At 31.6% G+C, this 18,305-nt stretch overlaps 1 protein-coding gene across 1 annotated transcript in view; it reads left to right on the top strand.

Moving 5' to 3' along the window:
- Positions 1-1,569: 1,569 nt before the first annotated feature.
- LOC139525882 (QRFP-like peptide receptor) overlaps positions 1,570-18,305 on the top strand; it is a 37,039-nt gene continuing 20,303 nt past the window's right edge. Inside the window, exon 1 of the mRNA XM_071321127.1 lies at positions 1,570-1,898. Coding sequence (XP_071177228.1) covers positions 1,688-1,898 — 211 coding nt within the window. The 5' untranslated portion in view covers positions 1,570-1,687. The remainder of the gene's footprint in view (positions 1,899-18,305) is intronic.

Below are 18,305 nucleotides of genomic sequence, written 5' to 3'. Positions count from 1 at the left end.
ATCATTGCTTTTTATAAAAATACGCAGCTATTTACGTATTTTAGAATATTATCAGTTTTGGAGAAGGAAGTGCACTGGTGAATGACCGTCTTAACACGCCATGCAACATTTTTAAACGTGATGTTACTATATGAAGACCAATAAATCTTTTTTTTTAATAATATCTATAGTATATTTATCTTCAGATCATGAAATATCTATACAGTTCCATGTTTGAAAGAAATTCCTGTTATCAATAGCGTCCCTGGATCTTCATGCTATGGGAAATTTCTTTAATTGGAAAATTATTCTGGGCGTTACACGCTCAAATTGATTTTAAATTGAATTGGCGTACCGTTCATTGACTTTACATAGATGAAAAAATAGACATAGGAAGTTATCAAATTATTAAATGTGTTGTAAAATTGAACGATTAAAATAGATTAACCGTAACACCATTAAAGTAATGAGTTATACATTTGATATATGATAATTGAAACGTGTATATGCCAAAAACTAAACAAATATCTAAGTACATAGTCAATGATAAATCTGTAAGTCATAACTATCTATTTAAGGTTAGGGTGCTATATGATAATGGAGGTGGGTTAAGTGCTAACAGACAAGTCTAACCCCGCCCTATTCCCAGGGTAAAACCTGTGGTTGTTGTGTGCCATGCTTATTTTTCGTTTATTTGATAAGCATACGCCAGGCCTTTGGTTTTTTAGTTTGATTTGTATCACATTTTGTCATGTGGGGCCGTTTACAGCTTACTATAAGTTATGAGTTTTGCTCATTGTTACAAAATGTACATGCGTATGGTGAATTAGTTGCTTGCATCTTTATCCTTTGGTCTCTGGAGGAAAGTTGTCTTACTGTGGCTTCATTTACTTTCGTGGATACCAATTTTCGTGGATTGAGGAAAACTTGCATTTTCGTGGATTTCATGGTTTTGCCAAAGTCTGTACATGTATATTACAGAAAAATTATAATTTGTGGAACACTTCATTTCGTGGTTCACCTGTACCCACAAAATCTACGAAAATTGGTATCCAACGAAATTTAATGAATCCACAGTACTTGGAATCATACAACATATCTTAAATTTTATATTAAGTAGCTTTTAAAGAGAGAAAAAAGTGTAACTATTATCATGAAATATAAGAATTAATTATATCTGCATGCAGATTCCTATTACCCCAGGTCGTAAAAACAGATCGTATTTTCAGGAAAAAGATCAAAAGTATCATCAAAATGTTGATTCTAGAATTGCAATCACGATCAAAGTAACGAAAACAAATGAAAGCTAGATATCGTCATAATAAAGAGTGTGTTGAAAAGAAATAAGATAAAACTTATGAGAAAGCTTAAGGTATTTAACCTTAATATCAATATATTAACATAAAGAACATTTCATCCTGTGCTAATAGTAATAGAAGACACATAAAACACATTACAATTTTCAAATCTTCTTTTGCTCATTAAATAGCCATCGTAAATTCCACGCCCATAAGATTCAACGTAACGTCAATCAAAACATATCCTGCAGAATCAATACATATGTATTTTCAATACTATCAGAGAACAACAGAAAAAGCTGATGCGGTGTTGTAATAGAGAGTTGTACAGATTTTATTCTCACATTGATAGCTAGTCAACTTGCATAGTATTTTTGGGAAACTTGTTAAGGAAGTTTAAACATTGAAAAATGAATGATACAAATTGGACAGGTGTGCAAGAAAATACCTTTGATGAATTCAACACTGACAAAATAATTTTATTATGTATTTATATTCCGGTATTCTTCGTTGCTTTAGTTGGGAATATTCTTGTGCTTGTAATGGTGTGTATGAACAAAAGTGTCCGGAGAAATGTTGCTAATTATTTCCTGGTCAATTTAGCCGTAGCAGATCTTTTAGGTAAGTAAAATACATGACAATTTCATCGGATATCATTTGAATTTTGTTGGATTTTTCCAGACTCGAGGCTATCGTACGAATGTAAAATCGTGTATATATATACTTTTATTCGTTGTCGATGGCAAAGTAGACTAAGTTTTAATTAGCTTTGCGATTAAGTTACGGAAGAGGAAATTAATGTACGGGTTTATAATCAAATAACATGCTTTATACTTAGTAAGAGAAGGAAATAACTCAACACATTTTGAAACATTATGGACGATCATTTGAATTTTGGTTGGGAGGGCTCGGTGGATTTTCAAAAACGAATATCCTGGCCTTGTAAAAACAGAAGCTAAATAACACAGGACGGGATGTTATTCTACATCATAACATGCTAGAAAGAATTGTGTATAAAAGTGAAAAATAAGTATTTTCGAGGGCAAAAAATAACATACCAAAGGCTGAAAATAAATAAAAAATCCTGATGTTCCCCACAAGAAAATTAAATTGTCGTCCCCTTTCTCAAGTTTTTACATTTGGTTATCCCTGTGTTTTTTATAGCTCACTAACTATATATAGGTGTTGCTTATTGCAAACAAAACTAAGGAAGACCGTAGAGTGCCCTGTAGTTGTGTATATCATTGTTCAATGGTCATTAGTGGATAGCGATCATACATCATATTCCTATGATTATATTGAAGCAATACAACATATTTATTCCTCATTCTGACAACTAATATTTTAAACGAATCAGATAATGTCACTGTATGTAGAAGTAACATTAAACATTTGTTAGCAAATTCCAAGCCAGAATAAAAGGATTTAATCAGTCTTATTTTTCTTGAATTATAATAAAAGTTTAAAGCTTGAAACGACGATAACCAGACTGAGTGCTGTCATATTTTTGAAAACGATTGACGTGTTATTGAGATCTTCGATGGTACAAAAATTGTTTGAAAATTTTTAACTTTTACAACGCCATCGTGAGTTAGGTGACCGTTTTTGAATCTTTGTCGACAGATGAAGTTCACATGTGTTTTCCAAATGCTGTATTCATTCTCTTGTTCTCTTTTGTATATTTCGCCTGGCTCATTTATAAGGTCCGGTAAGGGCCAATTTTGGCCGAAATCTTCAAGTACATCTGATGAAAGATTTGGAACACTTTTTAAACACTTTAAAAGAGTCTACTTCAATCGATTAAATTAGTTTATGTGAAAGATTTGAAATAATTTAGTCATTCACGACGCTCAAATTCAAGATTAAATATGAATAATCTATCAAATATGCTTTTAAATGACACTTTTTAAATGTTTCTTTGTCAAAAATGAAAGTGCCGCATTTGTGTTCAGTCTCAACCTTTATATATGTTATGTATTGTCATCAAATACAACATACATTTAAATATTAAGAAAGAACACAAATGCGGCCACTTCCATTTTTAAGACGGAAACTGTTAAAAAATTAGCTCAATTGATAAAATTGTGAAGATTTTAGTAATTTTGCTTGACTTTATGATGCCAGTACCCGATACATATGCATTGTATTGTCAAAAACAGCCCATATGTGAGGGACCTGATGGGATTATTTTCGTTCTTCGTGATCGGCGCATTTTCGCTATCGTGATCCGTTTTCTAGTCTACATATTTATTTTTATATTTTCGTGATCCGTGATCATGGAAATTTATTTTCTGCGAATCGTGATTGACAAAAAAATCATCTCGTGAATCGTGATGAGACCCCCCATCAGGCCCCTCATATGTATGTAACAGAAGTATTCTGCTTTCCAATAAAAAGCTGAAAGTCTATATTTTAACAATTTTGTAAAACTGCTGTATTTTGGGGCCAAAAAGGGGTCTTACTGGGGTTACTCCTTAATGCAGTAAAGTGTTCATTGAAACTGTAGTTACATGTAACTGTAGAAAGTATTGTAATTGTTGAGTAAACAGTATGTCGAGTAAACAGTATGTTGTTGAAATTACTATGTACGTAACAATTCATTTTGATGGTCCCTTCGCGATCCGCGATGAAGCCATGTCTATTTTTATAAAATTCATTGAAACTTATGGGTAATATTGAAAAAAGAAACTTAACACGAAAGCGCCAATCTAAAATTGCATGATAAAAACCATATACGTTATTTATACGGAAAAGTATTTAGATGTATCAGTACACGCTATGAAACATGAGAAAAGCTCTGCGAGCCTTGCTTTTACTTCCTGTATCTAAAAAGCAAATACATTTTATATTTTCCTTCGATGTGCGTATATTGTATATGAATTGTGCAACGGAAATTTATTCCATTTTAATATAATAATGCACATCAAGTGAACATTTTCAAAATGCATTTATAGAACTATTAGTATAATGTCTCTTAATGTCAATATTTAATTATCATACGTGTTTTCTCTTTCTCTGTGTCCTTATAGACAATATATAATATAGATATAAGAAGATTTGGTATGAATGCCAATGAAACAGCTCTCCATCCAAGTCGAATTTATAATTTAGTAAACCATTATAGGTCAAAGTACGTTGGATGATGAAAATGCATATCTTCGAAAAATTATAAATTTTTGTGTGTGATAACTAGGGTTTTTAGTCTTCAACCACTAAAAAAATCTAGTCTTCCCTTTCACGAAATATTTAATTAGAATTTTTTTAAATGTTTATGAATTTCGAAAATTCCACCTGACAACCGATCAGACAATAGTTTTAAGTTGAATCAATGCAGACACGTTCATTAACTGATGCTCATTAGCTAATTGATACGTTTGTCTGTTAAAATACAACTGACATATAAGGATCGTAATGGTGCAATGTGGATAAATTTGTCGGTTTCCGAGAGCAAAATTGGCAGCGCGTCATCCCTACAATGGCTTCCATTTCTACGATTGTGAAAATGAACTGGCGTAATGGGGAGATAATTTTGACGAAGTAAAATCCTGACTGAATCAAAATATTTGAAACAATATAACAGAAGAGGAAACAAAACAATAATATAGTTTGTATTTAAAAAAAAATGATCACAGAAATATATGGTTGAGAGCAATGCTCCAGGACTTGAGTTCTGTTCAGCTTCCTGATGGTATTATCTGTTCAGTAATAAGGACTGTGGTACTGACAATTTTTGGTAGAATTATCTGGATTTTAAGTTCATTATCATCTACATTTGTAGAAAACAAGTTTTCAATCATAAAGGTTGAATTATATAGCTCTTGGTGGACCGTGAGTCCCAGAGGGTATACTGTTTTACAATATTTTAGAAATAATTAAGAAAACTAAGATTGCAAATCCCTCAGGCAGTGTTGACCTTAGATAATGTTTGCTATTCTTTTAATGTTCTGTTCATTGTTTATACATCATTGGATATTTTAGTTGGAAAGTTCCTGATGAAGGTATATTTTAAATTTCCGGATGAAGGTACATTTTAAATTTTTCTGCTGGAAGTTCATTTTTATTTTCCTAAGTGCCTTTTGATTTTCCCGATGAAGGCAAAGAGCGTTTTTGGGGAAGGTATTATATCAATAAAAGCGCTTTGTGCGCCACACATGCAGTTATAACATATTATCATTTTTTTCAACACTTCTCAACTGAACTAGATGTTTGTCTCTGAAGTGCCCTTTTTAGTTAGTTTCTACTGTTTCCCTAAGTTCTTTATGGTATTTGTGTTGTGTTTGGTTTTTTTTATACCATTTTTATGTTACTCCATAGGGAAAAATTATTCTAATTCTAGAAGTAGATTCTGTATTAGAGAGACTTAAAAACTATTAATGAGAAATTATAAATTCCACTCAGTGGGGACATATAGTCTACCTATCTCATAGACTCACAACTGTTTTAATGGATCGATTTTGTTATAATCTTAATCACTATAAAAACAAACAAATATGTCAACGAGAAAAACAAAAAGATATATAGACAAGTACATTCGCAAAAACGAACGACGAGAATACAAAACTTTACAGTAGCGCTATAAAAAATAAGCACAAGAAGCCACGATCTCTTACAACGCTCAAGGTAAGTTAACTTTTGCAGAAAAAAAATACCGAAAATAATTCAAACTTTAAATTAATTTAAAAATGTCTAAACTTGTTTGCACTACATAATATATAACTGTAAAAAAAATGGGTATTTGAAAAAAAGAGCTAACTTACTATCATTGTCAAGAAAAGGGAAAATTGGCAATAAGAAAGGAACGACGTTTATCCATAAATTCAGGTATGAAACCGTGAGATTTATATCAATATCTAGAAAGGACCTCGCTTTCGTCATGTACACTTCCTAACACGAATCCAATTAAAACATATGGTGAAGTGTGGTGCACTCGAAGTGTAGCACATGGTCAAATACATTAATAATTGATGAATAAATATTTATCAATCTTATTTTTAACATAACACAATTTTGACCGCTGTGCCCCTATTTTTTTTTATATACTTTTACCTATTTTGTCTGTTTGTTTTGATCACACATCGTTGTCAATATAATGGAATTGTATGCGACTGATGCTTTTAGTGAAAGGTTTATTACTCTATAAAACCAGTTTTAAACCACCATTTTCTACACAAGAAAATGCCTGTACCAAGTCAGGAATATAACAGATGTTATCTATTCGTTTGATGTGTTTGAGCTATTGGATATTGTCATTTGATTAGGGACTTTTCGTTTTGAATTTTCGTCGGAGTTCGGTATTTTTGATATTTTCCTTTGCTGTAAGAAATCCACTAATACGACCGCCAACATAATAGTGTAGAACGTCATGATTGCCGATTAGCAGGGTACCTTGTGCTTATGAACATATGTATGGAATCCCTAGGATGATTTTTGCTCAGTTACGAAAAAATTATGCTATTGTTTGTTTCATCATTGCTACATTGTACACGCTGAACTGGCAGCATAGCCTAACATACATAAATTACCCTAAATCCAATAAAATGTCTCATATAAAAGTGTCTTATGCTAAATTTACACATGATACTTAAAATGCCTATCACATACAATTAGCGCGAGATTAATTATTTCCCAATAGCTTATTTCTGGAGAAAATAATGGAATAATCTTTCATTGACCTATCATTGCTAAACCCATTAACTAAACTAATGGAACTCATGGCCAAGATAAAACATAGTGATAGAAACGTCAGGACTTTGTAGGAAGAAAAGAACCAGGATTGACTTTAAATTAAAAAGGAATATGCGAGCTGTTAAATGTATTATCTGTGAACATGATATGATAAGTCGGTTAGTTGGTTTTGAGTGTAAAATTATGCAGCATTGGTTGCAATATGTATAAGTTGGATTCAAGAATTAAACAGTCAGTCTGGTAAAGAAAACAGCATTAGACTACAGAAAAAACAACCTATACATACCACAAATTTGAACTTTTTCTTTGATACTAAATGACGTACGATACAGTCTGACTCTGAAATTTAACTGAATAACTAAATTTTAACCGTGTTGGTTCTACAAGTATAAAGAAACATATGCATTCGCACGTTACCGTTACAACTGTGGCTACTAGTCAGTATCATGTTTGTTTATAGCGGCTTACTTTTGAATATATGAAGGTTTGAAACATAAAATGTTGACTATTTTAAGCATAGTAACCGAAAAGGGCTTCGGTGTTGAAGGCTGTAAGGTGACCATTATCGTTTTCATATTTGTCGTTTGACCTATGTTGAGTAGTAAAAACGTGAACAATCATGCAACATTCCTACCTTTGACATTACAAAAACAATAAAAAGAAATCTGATTTAATAGAAATAATTTCTTTTCTTTGCCATTTAAGAATACTAAATTTGTTTAAAGGATGTACTACAGACATGGGTAATAAAGAAACAAAGTTGCAGCCAAGAAAAAAGACTTAACATGCATTACATATTGTAAAAATTAGGTACTGGAGAAAGATTCATAAATGTTAGATTCTGGCTTATGATTAAATAATTGACTTATTCACTTATTTTTGTTGAATCACTATAAAAGCTGAACAAAGGTCGACTATCTTGAGTTTGCAATATCCGATGACTGATTTGGTACATTCAAACTTTCCCTATAGTAAACTGTTAATGTTTTTGCTCAAGTAAAACAACGTATATAATGACATTATCGATAATGGTGTAATTACCATAGACTTACCAGAAACAACATACTAGCTTGGTAGGAAACAAATTATAAATCACAGAAGACTCACATCAAAGCATTTATTAATTCGATAACCAAATTGTGTATCCCTCTGAGAATGACAATCACTAAGGATAAGTATAGAAACATCGGATATTCCGAATGACATTATAACGATTGGTCAGAAAAGTTTTAAAATGCTACGATAAATATAAAAATAATTTCATTGCTATAGCAGTTTCAAGTTTTAAGGGTTAATTTCGGTATAAATACAGAGCTTCACAATTTATCTACCAAACAGTAAAATTTACCACAACCAATCTCACTTTAATTTTTAATTTTTTTATTCTTTTACAAACAATTGTGTAAGAATAAAGAGAGTTAACTATTTTTAAAAGCACTCAAAATTCTACCAAATTTCTCAAAAGATCCCAAGAAAATAATAACTTTTATTATATGTCATTGAAGCAAGCGTTTATGTACAAAAGATAATATTGTACAACATAAATTTCACTTTCTGTAGTTTTAATGCGAAGTCTAGATCTACTATTATCAGACATCAGAACTTGAACAATGCCTCTAAAAGCCATGTTTTGTAGATAAACCTCCATTTTTGAATCAGAATAAGTGAACATTTGAGTCAAGCGATTTAAAAAATAAATAAATATAAAATATGAAATAAAATAAAATATATTTTTAGAAAAATTTGCAAGAATTGAAAGTGAATGCAAATCAGCACTATGTGTAACTGAATATAGAAATAGAAATTCCATTTACGAGCTGCAACGATTGAGTCCATGAGATCATTATAAAAAAAAAAAGAAGAAAGAATTTACAAACTAGTTTTATTTTCGATCAGTGACGAAACTAAAGAGTGAAAATGCACAAATCAAAAAGTCAACTGAAAAGAAAATAACTAGTCAGAAAATACGATATACATGATATAAAGGCGTAAATCCCTGAACAAGTTTTAATCCACAGAAAAGATACGAGGACGTAAATTCCATACTTTTTACATATCAATACAAAATTAATTCCCCCTATTTTGCAATCTATACGCAGTGTTCGTGGTTCGTGGATCAAACCATCTGATTTTGATGTACCAATCGATATGCAGTAGTCTAACAGTTCATTTAGTGCTATCTGTCTGTCAATGTCGGGACACTACCGAGTATGTTATAATGGATTTGATATCGGAAACTCGTCCCAAATGATCGGCTAAGTTAGGAAATTCAGTATAAAGAGTAGTCTTAGTAATATCTTCTTTGACACTTAATGTCGAGAGACTTACAGAAGTTGCAGGAAATTAATATGAAAGTACCTGTAACTGATGCTAATGTTTTCTTTTAATCAGAGAGATACAGACGGACTAAATATAAGTGAATATGTTCGTTTACAACCATATTCGAGACAATCTTATAATTTAAGTTTTAAATCTGAAATTTTTAAAAAGAATTGGCGACGGATGTTTTTTAGTTTTATTTAGTTAATACCTTGCAGATGACCGTTGATCTTGCCGACGCTGGATTTTACATATACATATCCCATTCAGTTGATATCATAAATGTTATCTAAGCTCTTTATAATCAAAGTAAAAGAGTAAAGTCATATAAAAATGCCATAGAATGCAAATAAATTAAGTTTTAAATGCATGATATATACTTGTTCTCGCAAAAAGAACACCATAGCACAGAAATAGTGTAAATATTGTAGCACAATATAAAATCACTTATAAACTGAATTTCGTATACCAACTTTTTGTAATGACAAATCAGACAAATTGTAATCCCGTAAGCGTTTTCCAATTTTGATCTTCAAAAGACATTAGCGCATCACTTGGCAGTGTGAAAATGCTCTTTCCAGGCGTTCTTTGACAAGGATATCTGCTTTGGCTTAATCTACTGTTCGATAATCTGGACCCGTATTCATAAAACCTCTTAAGTTTAAGATGTCCATTCGTAGTACTAATTTATCATGGGACATGTAGAAAAATCCATCAGTTCGGAAAAAATCTGAACTTAAGTAGTTTTATGCATACTGGCCCTACTTTTGAAAACTACCCATACTTGCTCCTTTGATGTTCCTTACCAAGTCGTGTTGCCTCTTGAGATTGCAAGTTACCAAGAAATAGCCTTAAGGTTTACAATGAAACTTATGTGATATAGGAGTTTGATTGATTTTTAAGAACGAATGAAGCGAATTGAAATTGAACCAAACTTGAATATTTTTCGACTATTTTTCCTTAGTGCTGTCATATGCAGATAAAGGAAAGCAAAATCGAGTAGATCAAAGTTTTAAGATATTCAAACTTGACAAGGATGTTCCTTTGATGTAAGATATAACAATGTCATCGATTCATATTTCAATATCGTCAAATAATCAGCTGTTGAAAAATAAACCACTTCCGCTTTCAGTGCAAATAAGTTGATGATCCGCGGTAATGTCAAAGAACGCCTCGTCCTGTTTCTAAAAACGTTCATTGAAGATACAAAGACCTCGTTGATGAATATTCCGCATTAACTTCACAAATAATAAATGATGGTCTAAAAGTATAGATTCTTGGAACTGACGTTGGTTATCATCTTTTGTACGTGTTAAAGTACACTGTTTGTGTACTTGTATATTTTTAACTTTTACTGTTTATCCATTTTTGATAATTTGACTATGACGTGGATCAGTACTTGTCTTTCATTTTTGCTAATGCACTATATGTACTTTATGCCATTTTATGTTTCTTTGTTAGATAGATAGATGGACACTTTATTCTCTAAAAACTAAAAACAAGTTTACAAGAAAAATACAATATAATTTCAAATACAATAGCCTAGGTGATCAAATGCTGTACGAAAGTCTAAAATTAAGTCTAAAATTATTATGGCATCACGATAAAAGGTTAAACTAAATAAAAAGAAATCAGTACGATACTTAATTATTGACACAAACTAACAGACATGGTACTCTTCAATACAAAACTCTCCAAAATGCATAAACTATAGACTGTTAAAAAACATCGTATTGTTCTGCTCACACATTGTTGTCAATATAATGGAAGTCTGTCACACAAATAAGATGTTTAGCTAGCTATAAATCCAAGTTCAATCCGCCATTTTCTACACAAAGAAATGCATGTACCAAGTTAGAAATATTACAGATATTCTCCATTCATTAGATGTGTTTGAGGTTTTTATTTTGCCATTTTATAAAGGACATTCCGTTTTGAATTTCCCTTTGAGCTTAGTATTTTTGTTATTTTTTTTTACAAAGATGCTTGAACCTTCGTCATGAATTCAATTAAGATACTTCAATTTTCAAAATTTTTACGCATTCAGTCAAAAATTTATGAGCAGAAAACGAGTAATTTTGGATATCTTCTTGAATTTTACTGCCAAAAGTTCATTTTAAAGGATAAAAATAATTCCAAATATCTTAAATGATGGGAATATTTTCTCTACATCACATAAACTCAGCTTGCTTTCTGTCTCGACATATTCATCATAAGAACAGTTGAACTATTATATTTAGTATACAATACAATTTGTCTATAGACTGCACTTCCGCATGATCAGAATGCTATATAGTAGTCAATTTGTAATGACACTTTGATTGTATGACAGCTGTGACAATCATTAAAGATTTATTGTAAGATGCTTTATTGTATTCTCGGAGGTTATTTCATAGTCTACAACAAACACATATTCATGATTGGTATTCCCATTGGCAACTCAAACTTAGTTTGACTCCTTACCTTATAATGACCGATTTTTAGATATAAAAACAAGGTTATTCACCGATGGGTATTTATATAAACTTTTTTTTATTCAATTACCACTAATAACGTAGTGTAAACGTTGTCGTAGTCTTCCTATATTTAGTTTCTCTCATTTCTGAGCACTTACTGAAATTAAACTGATTCACATGTGTTAATCGAAGGATCATGTTATGTAGGATTCGTGATTGTGACATTTTCCGTTGGCTTATTCGCCAAATATCCTTATCTTGATAGTGGATATCTATATCTCAGTTATTCAGTTAGCATCCAAAGGTGGCGATCAAATACAGCTGTGCTGTATTTAAATCGATGTCAACTATAATTGTTTTAGATAAGTTGTTTTGCTGCTCAGCATCAAGCACAGTGTCATAATTCAAAATCTACCAATTTTTATTATTTTTTGTTTCGTTTCAAAAACGTTGAATGGAAGATTACTATGATTTGTTCCATAAGATATTTTAGTATTTGATATTCACAGTTCAAAACGTCCAGAAAGTGACTAAGTTGACTTTCCGTTATTAGGTTTTTGTCAACCAACTAAGTCTTCATATATGATTATACATTATATTTTCATGACTTTCGGCGTATTGAATAGGTTATGGAATAACCGTTTCACAAATGATATCGGATATGTTCCTTACGTCGTAACTACAATCCCCTTCCCTTTCATAAATGTGACCTACCGAATTAGACTATTTACCGGATTTGATATCTCATAAGCAACACGACGGGTGCCACATGTGGAGCAGGATCTGCTTACCCTTCCGGAGCACCTGAGATCACCCCTAGTTTTTGGTGGGGTCCGTGTTGTTTATTCTTTAGTTTTCTATGTTGTGTCGTGTGTACTATTGTTTGTCTGTTTGTCCTTTTCATTTTTAGCCATGGCGTTGTCAGTTTATTTTCGATTTATGAGTTTGACTGTGCCTCTGGTATCTTTCGTCCTTCTTTTAAATATATGTTTAGCATTTTATAAACTTCATTCAACCTAATTTTAACAAAATCCCTTATATATCCCAAAAGCTTCTGAATAATAAGAATCGGGTTTTATAAGTTTATTAAAAGTTTTATTAATTAAAAATTTACCAAAAACTGTTTACCTCTTATCAAAGATTGTATTAGACGACTTAATTTAAAATAATTTCATGTGTTTTTCTTGCAATGAATATTTTAAGACAAACACAAATAAAAATCTATTTCTTTTCAAAACACAGAGAAAGACAAATATACAATCACGATCAATGAAACACGATTTTTAAAAAAGATCAAAACAGAACATTAATGGCAATTCCTTGCTTTGTTGTCAAGGGAAAATAAAACTTTAAAATTAAAATTATTGATCGTGTTTGTTCTTCTTTAAGTTTTAATTTCCCTTTTCCCAGTTTATGATTGCTTTCAATAATCTCTTTTATACTGTGCACTGAATATTGCAGACTCGTTCATTATGTTATAACCTAACTGAAATTGTACAAAGAAAATGTGGATAATATATGATAATCATTTGCTATAAATTGATATTAAGATCTATTTTGCTGACAATCAACACACCAATACATCCTGCCAAAGGATGTCATTGGTCTTTACGGTAGTTAATTGATTTCAGAAATTTCAGGGATAATAAAGAGGTACCAAAATAAAATAAAGTCGGAGAAAACATACACCATTTTCAAAAGAAAAGGTCGCACAGTTCACCAGTTATTGTAGTATATCAGATATCACACCCAAAACAAAAAGAAAGAAACAACAGTCCTCTAAACTGTTACACTTATGACGATCATCGTCTTAGTTGTGTTAATTCCTTATTGCACATAAACTACGGGTTGCATTGTACAAACAAAAGTTTGTCTTATTAATGTTGAATTACGAGTACAAAAGCGGCTGTTAAGATAGGTCGGTAAAGCATCAACAAAGGGAAGGATAACTATAGGTTTAAAAGGAACCTTAAATATTATACATATATTGTTGTCTGCTCTATGGTCGGGTTGTTCTCGCTTTGACACATTCCCCATTTCCTTTCTCAATTTTATTAATAAAGAGTGCTGACAAACATCCAGATTTAGATAGGTTTTACTAAAGCTAAATGTGAGCAATAAAGGCAATAGTAGTATACCGCTGTTCGAAATTCATCAATCGATAGAGAAAAAAGAAATCCGAGTTACAAACCAAAGCCGAGGGAAGCGCATCAAATATAAGAGAACTACGACACAACAGAAACACAACATTAAAATGTAACACACACAGAAACGAACTATAATATAACAATGACAAAACAGTCACAATCGGGAATAAGTCACGGTCGGTAATAAAAGGATCAGACGACGTAATAATAAACCACAATCTAACACGTGGTAAAAATGTCCATAGTTAGTTTGGACAAAGTACCTCGTATGGATCAACCAATTCGTGATGGTGTCTTTTTTAATCTGTCCTCCTCATAACTTTGTTGGAGCAGTTTCTGCGTTTGGAGCACACTGTTTATGAAGTCCGTATATTGTGAACATGCACGAGCATAACGAATCAACTGAGATATGTAAACACCATACGAAGGGGCAGAGGGTATGTTACTGCTGAGAAATAGGAAATTGATAATTGGGAAGTTGAAATCCCGTTTATCATAGATTTTCGTGTGAAGTCGTCCATCTGTGTCATTATTGAGGAAAAGATCAAGGTATGAAGCAGTCCTTTTAATATCAGTAGTGTCTTTAATTTCATGTTCACTGGGATATATGAGATGCAAGTATTGGCTGAAATATGGGTTATTTAATAATAGGACATCATCAATATATCGGAAAGTAAAATTAAAGAATTTCGCAAGGTGCTTTTTCTGTTTGTCTTTTAGAAGGGTTTGAATGAATTCTGCTTCATACGCGTACAAAAACAAATCGGCTTGTAGCGGAGCACAATTAGTACCCATTAGAATACAGACTGTTTGTTGAAATATTAATCCTCCAAACTCAACAAATATATTGTCGATCAAAAAGTCAACCATTTTGATAATATCATCTTCAGTATATTTTCTGGCAGATTCGGTGTGGTTCTTCACAAAATATGAATTATTGTAACCTAAAACAAGAATTTTGTATCTACGATTCCAATTTTTATAGAAAAAGCTCTGTTTAATGAGATGGTGAAGTCGATCATTTAACTGAGCATGGGGAATAGAAGTGTAAAGCGTAGAAAAATCAAGTCTCTATGTTGCTGCAAAATTGGAAAGATTGTGATCAAAGATTAAACAGTAGATCTTTCGAATTTTTGAGAATCCACATCTGATTTACTACTGGTAGAATATTCTATCTCATCACAATATTTTTGAAGCCCATCTTTAACTGTAGACAGAATAGTAGTCAGTACTTTAGAAAGATGTTTAGTCGAACAGTTTGATGATCCAGCTATGTATCGTTCGCTATATGGAGTTTTGTGTAGTTTTGGTATCCAGTATAATGATGGTAAATTTTCTTCGTTTTCTTTGATGTTGATACCAAAAGAAAGAAGGACAGATTTGTGATTTTATAAAAAAATCTTCCTTGGTAAAGGATGTTAAAGAATATGTAGGGTTACCAGTTGTTCTATTTATTCCAAGCTCTGTTGTGAGACATTGCAAATAATGGTTTTTACATATGTAGACAATATTATTAGAGGCTTTATCTGTTAGAACAACGACATATTTGTCATGCAAAGAGGATAAAGCATCCACAACATCCGGATTCTTGAAAGGGTTAGCCACTCTTGTGCTCATAGTACATCGTAACTTTTGAATGTGCTGCTGAATGCATGATCGAATAGCTGTGGTCTATTCAGACAAAATGTCCAGTTCTGGTTCGTCTGGTTTACCCATTTTCTTGCATAGTCCTCAACTGCATCAATCAGAAACTTGAAGTTCTTTTTCCAGTTGATGGGCTGGGGATTTATTCTATATTTTGGTCCCTTGGCTAACGATAGTTGTTCATTGGGAACGATGCCAAGGTCACCAGTAATAACATGACCCGCTGGATTATAATTGTATTTTGACGATGCACATGACCAATCCGGACCTCGGATTTCACATCTTTGAGGTTAAAGGCCTCTAAAACGCTCTTGTGGTTGAAAATCTTGGATGCAATAGACTAGTTGTAAGTATAAGAAATAACAGGTGTAGCTTTATTTTTGAAGTAGTCCGGTATAGTTTTTTGTACAGATTTCTGATGGAAAATATTGCTAATATTTACAGCATCTAAACCTTTATTGGCAAATTATATCTTTAAAAAATTACGTTTCTCCTCATTTTTAGATGTAGTCGATACTGGTTTGAATAGTCTATGGTTAGCAATGTCCATGATAATTGCAACTAATCTATACAAAACAGAACGAGAATCAGTAACGAAATATTTTGGACTTTTGACTATGGAATGGAGTATAATTTAGTTCTGATATGATGAATTCCTAAAAGTTTTTGAACATACGTTAACAAACTATCAATTGTCACGGTGTGCATAGTAGGTGGTATATATTGAAGTCTGTGACCAAGACTTCAATTCCGTCGAGCAGAAATATTAAATAATTGTAATGTATTGACAGTGATACACCTGGGACTAGACAAAATACCTACACCATCAATTTTGTCATTGCATCCAAAGGGAGTGGCTGTTCCCACCTCTCTTATCCAAAAGTTTTCTTTTTCTAAACGATATGGTGTACAGCAAGTTCGTCAACCACTTATTTTCATTAAAAAAATCACTCTTATGATAAAAATTCATAAGATAATATTACCAAAAAGATATCGTTTTTGTTTTTCTTTGTTTATGCCAAGAATTTATAGCCTGGCTTACTACACGATATGGGATTTGATCAGTGTTTTAAGATAACACGATACTCTTTAATTGTTTTCATCCTCATGTTTTGGTGGATAATTGTCTCAAACGTATTTTTAAAGCAACATACATATGCATTTTAAAGAACCATTTTTGGAAGCAAGTTCTTAAGTAAAAAATACGAAATACTGTGCTATAGTAACGAAAAATTGTTATTATTATAACTTCATATTAACATTATCATAAAAACGAAATATCTAACGTCGTGATAACAACATTCTTAGATCATGTGTAGACGGTTGATGTTCCTGCTTATGTACAGTATGAAGTAAAATCACAAAAGTTATGAAATTCAAAACGGAAAGTCCCTAATCAAATGGCAAAACCAAAAGCTCAAACACATTAAACAAATGGATTACAAATATCATATTCTTGACTTAGTTCAGGAATTTTCTTATGTTGAAAATAGTGGATGCAACCAGGTTTTTTAACTAGCTAAACTCTCACTTGTATGACAGTTGAAAAAAATTAATCGTCGAACTAAAACATTGTGTAATAAAGTGTTATTTTTCAAACATTTTTAGTAAAAGCAAAAAACCATTGACAGTTTATACATATATGTAACTTACAAATGTTTAATGATGGTACAAAACAGCTATTTGACAGATTTAGTAGTATTTTTTTAGTATTTCTTTAAAAGTAATTAAGAAGAAATTTTTGAACAAAAGGAGTAGGTCCGGTAAGGACCGATTTTGACCTCAAATTTCAGGTTCATCTGACGAAAGATTTTGACCACTTTTTAAACACTTAAGTGTCTATTTCATTTGATTCAATTAGTTTATGTGAAAGATTTTAACTGATTTAGTCATTAAAAACGATCCGATTCAACCTCAAATATGAAAAATCTACCAAATATGCCGAAAATTGTCACTTTTCAGATGGTTTTTGACAAAAATGAAAGTGGCCGCATCTGTGTTGATCCTCAACCTTTATATATGTTATGTATTATCATCAAATACAAATTACATTTCAATATTATTGATGAACACGAATGAGGCCACTTTCGTTTTACACGAAAACCGTCTACAATTTAACTAAAATGCTAGAATTGTGAAGATTTCAGTAATTTAGCACGACTTAATGGTGCTTCTACCCGATATATGTCTTGTATAGACAAGTACAGCACAAATTTATGTAGCAGAAGCATTCTACTTTCCAATAAATAACTAAACGTCTACATTTTAACAATTTTGTAAAACTGCTATATTTTGGGGTCAAAAAGGAGTTTTACTGGACCTACACTTTTGAATTTTAATCACAAAGAAGTCAAGCAATGTATTGTTTTTTAGAAACATATTACTTCAATTTTGTAAAAAGGGTTTTCTTTGATACAAAGCATGTAAAATAAAAAGTGTTATGGACAAGTGTACATGTCATACTTTTACAAAGACATTTTTTTTATTAAACTCTCACAACTTATTATAGTTGTTAATGTCTGTGTCATTTTGGTCTTTTGTGGATAGTTGTCTCATTGGCAATCATACCACATCTTCTTTTTTATATTATTACATATAAAATATGTACGCCAAAGAACGAACTACAAATGTATAAAACGCAATATGTTAACAACACTTAAATTATCAGTATGATTAAAGATAGAGGGGGAAATTGAATTTAGAATTGAGATTTATGATAACATAGATGTTGTTCTTTGTAATTAGACTTCATAAAGATAATATGTGCATTAATTTAC

Source organism: Mytilus edulis, chromosome 1 (assembly GCF_963676685.1).
Source record: "Mytilus edulis chromosome 1, xbMytEdul2.2, whole genome shotgun sequence".
NCBI lineage: Eukaryota > Metazoa > Mollusca > Bivalvia > Mytilida > Mytilidae > Mytilus > Mytilus edulis.
This window is presented reverse-complemented; position numbering and strand designations above follow the sequence as displayed.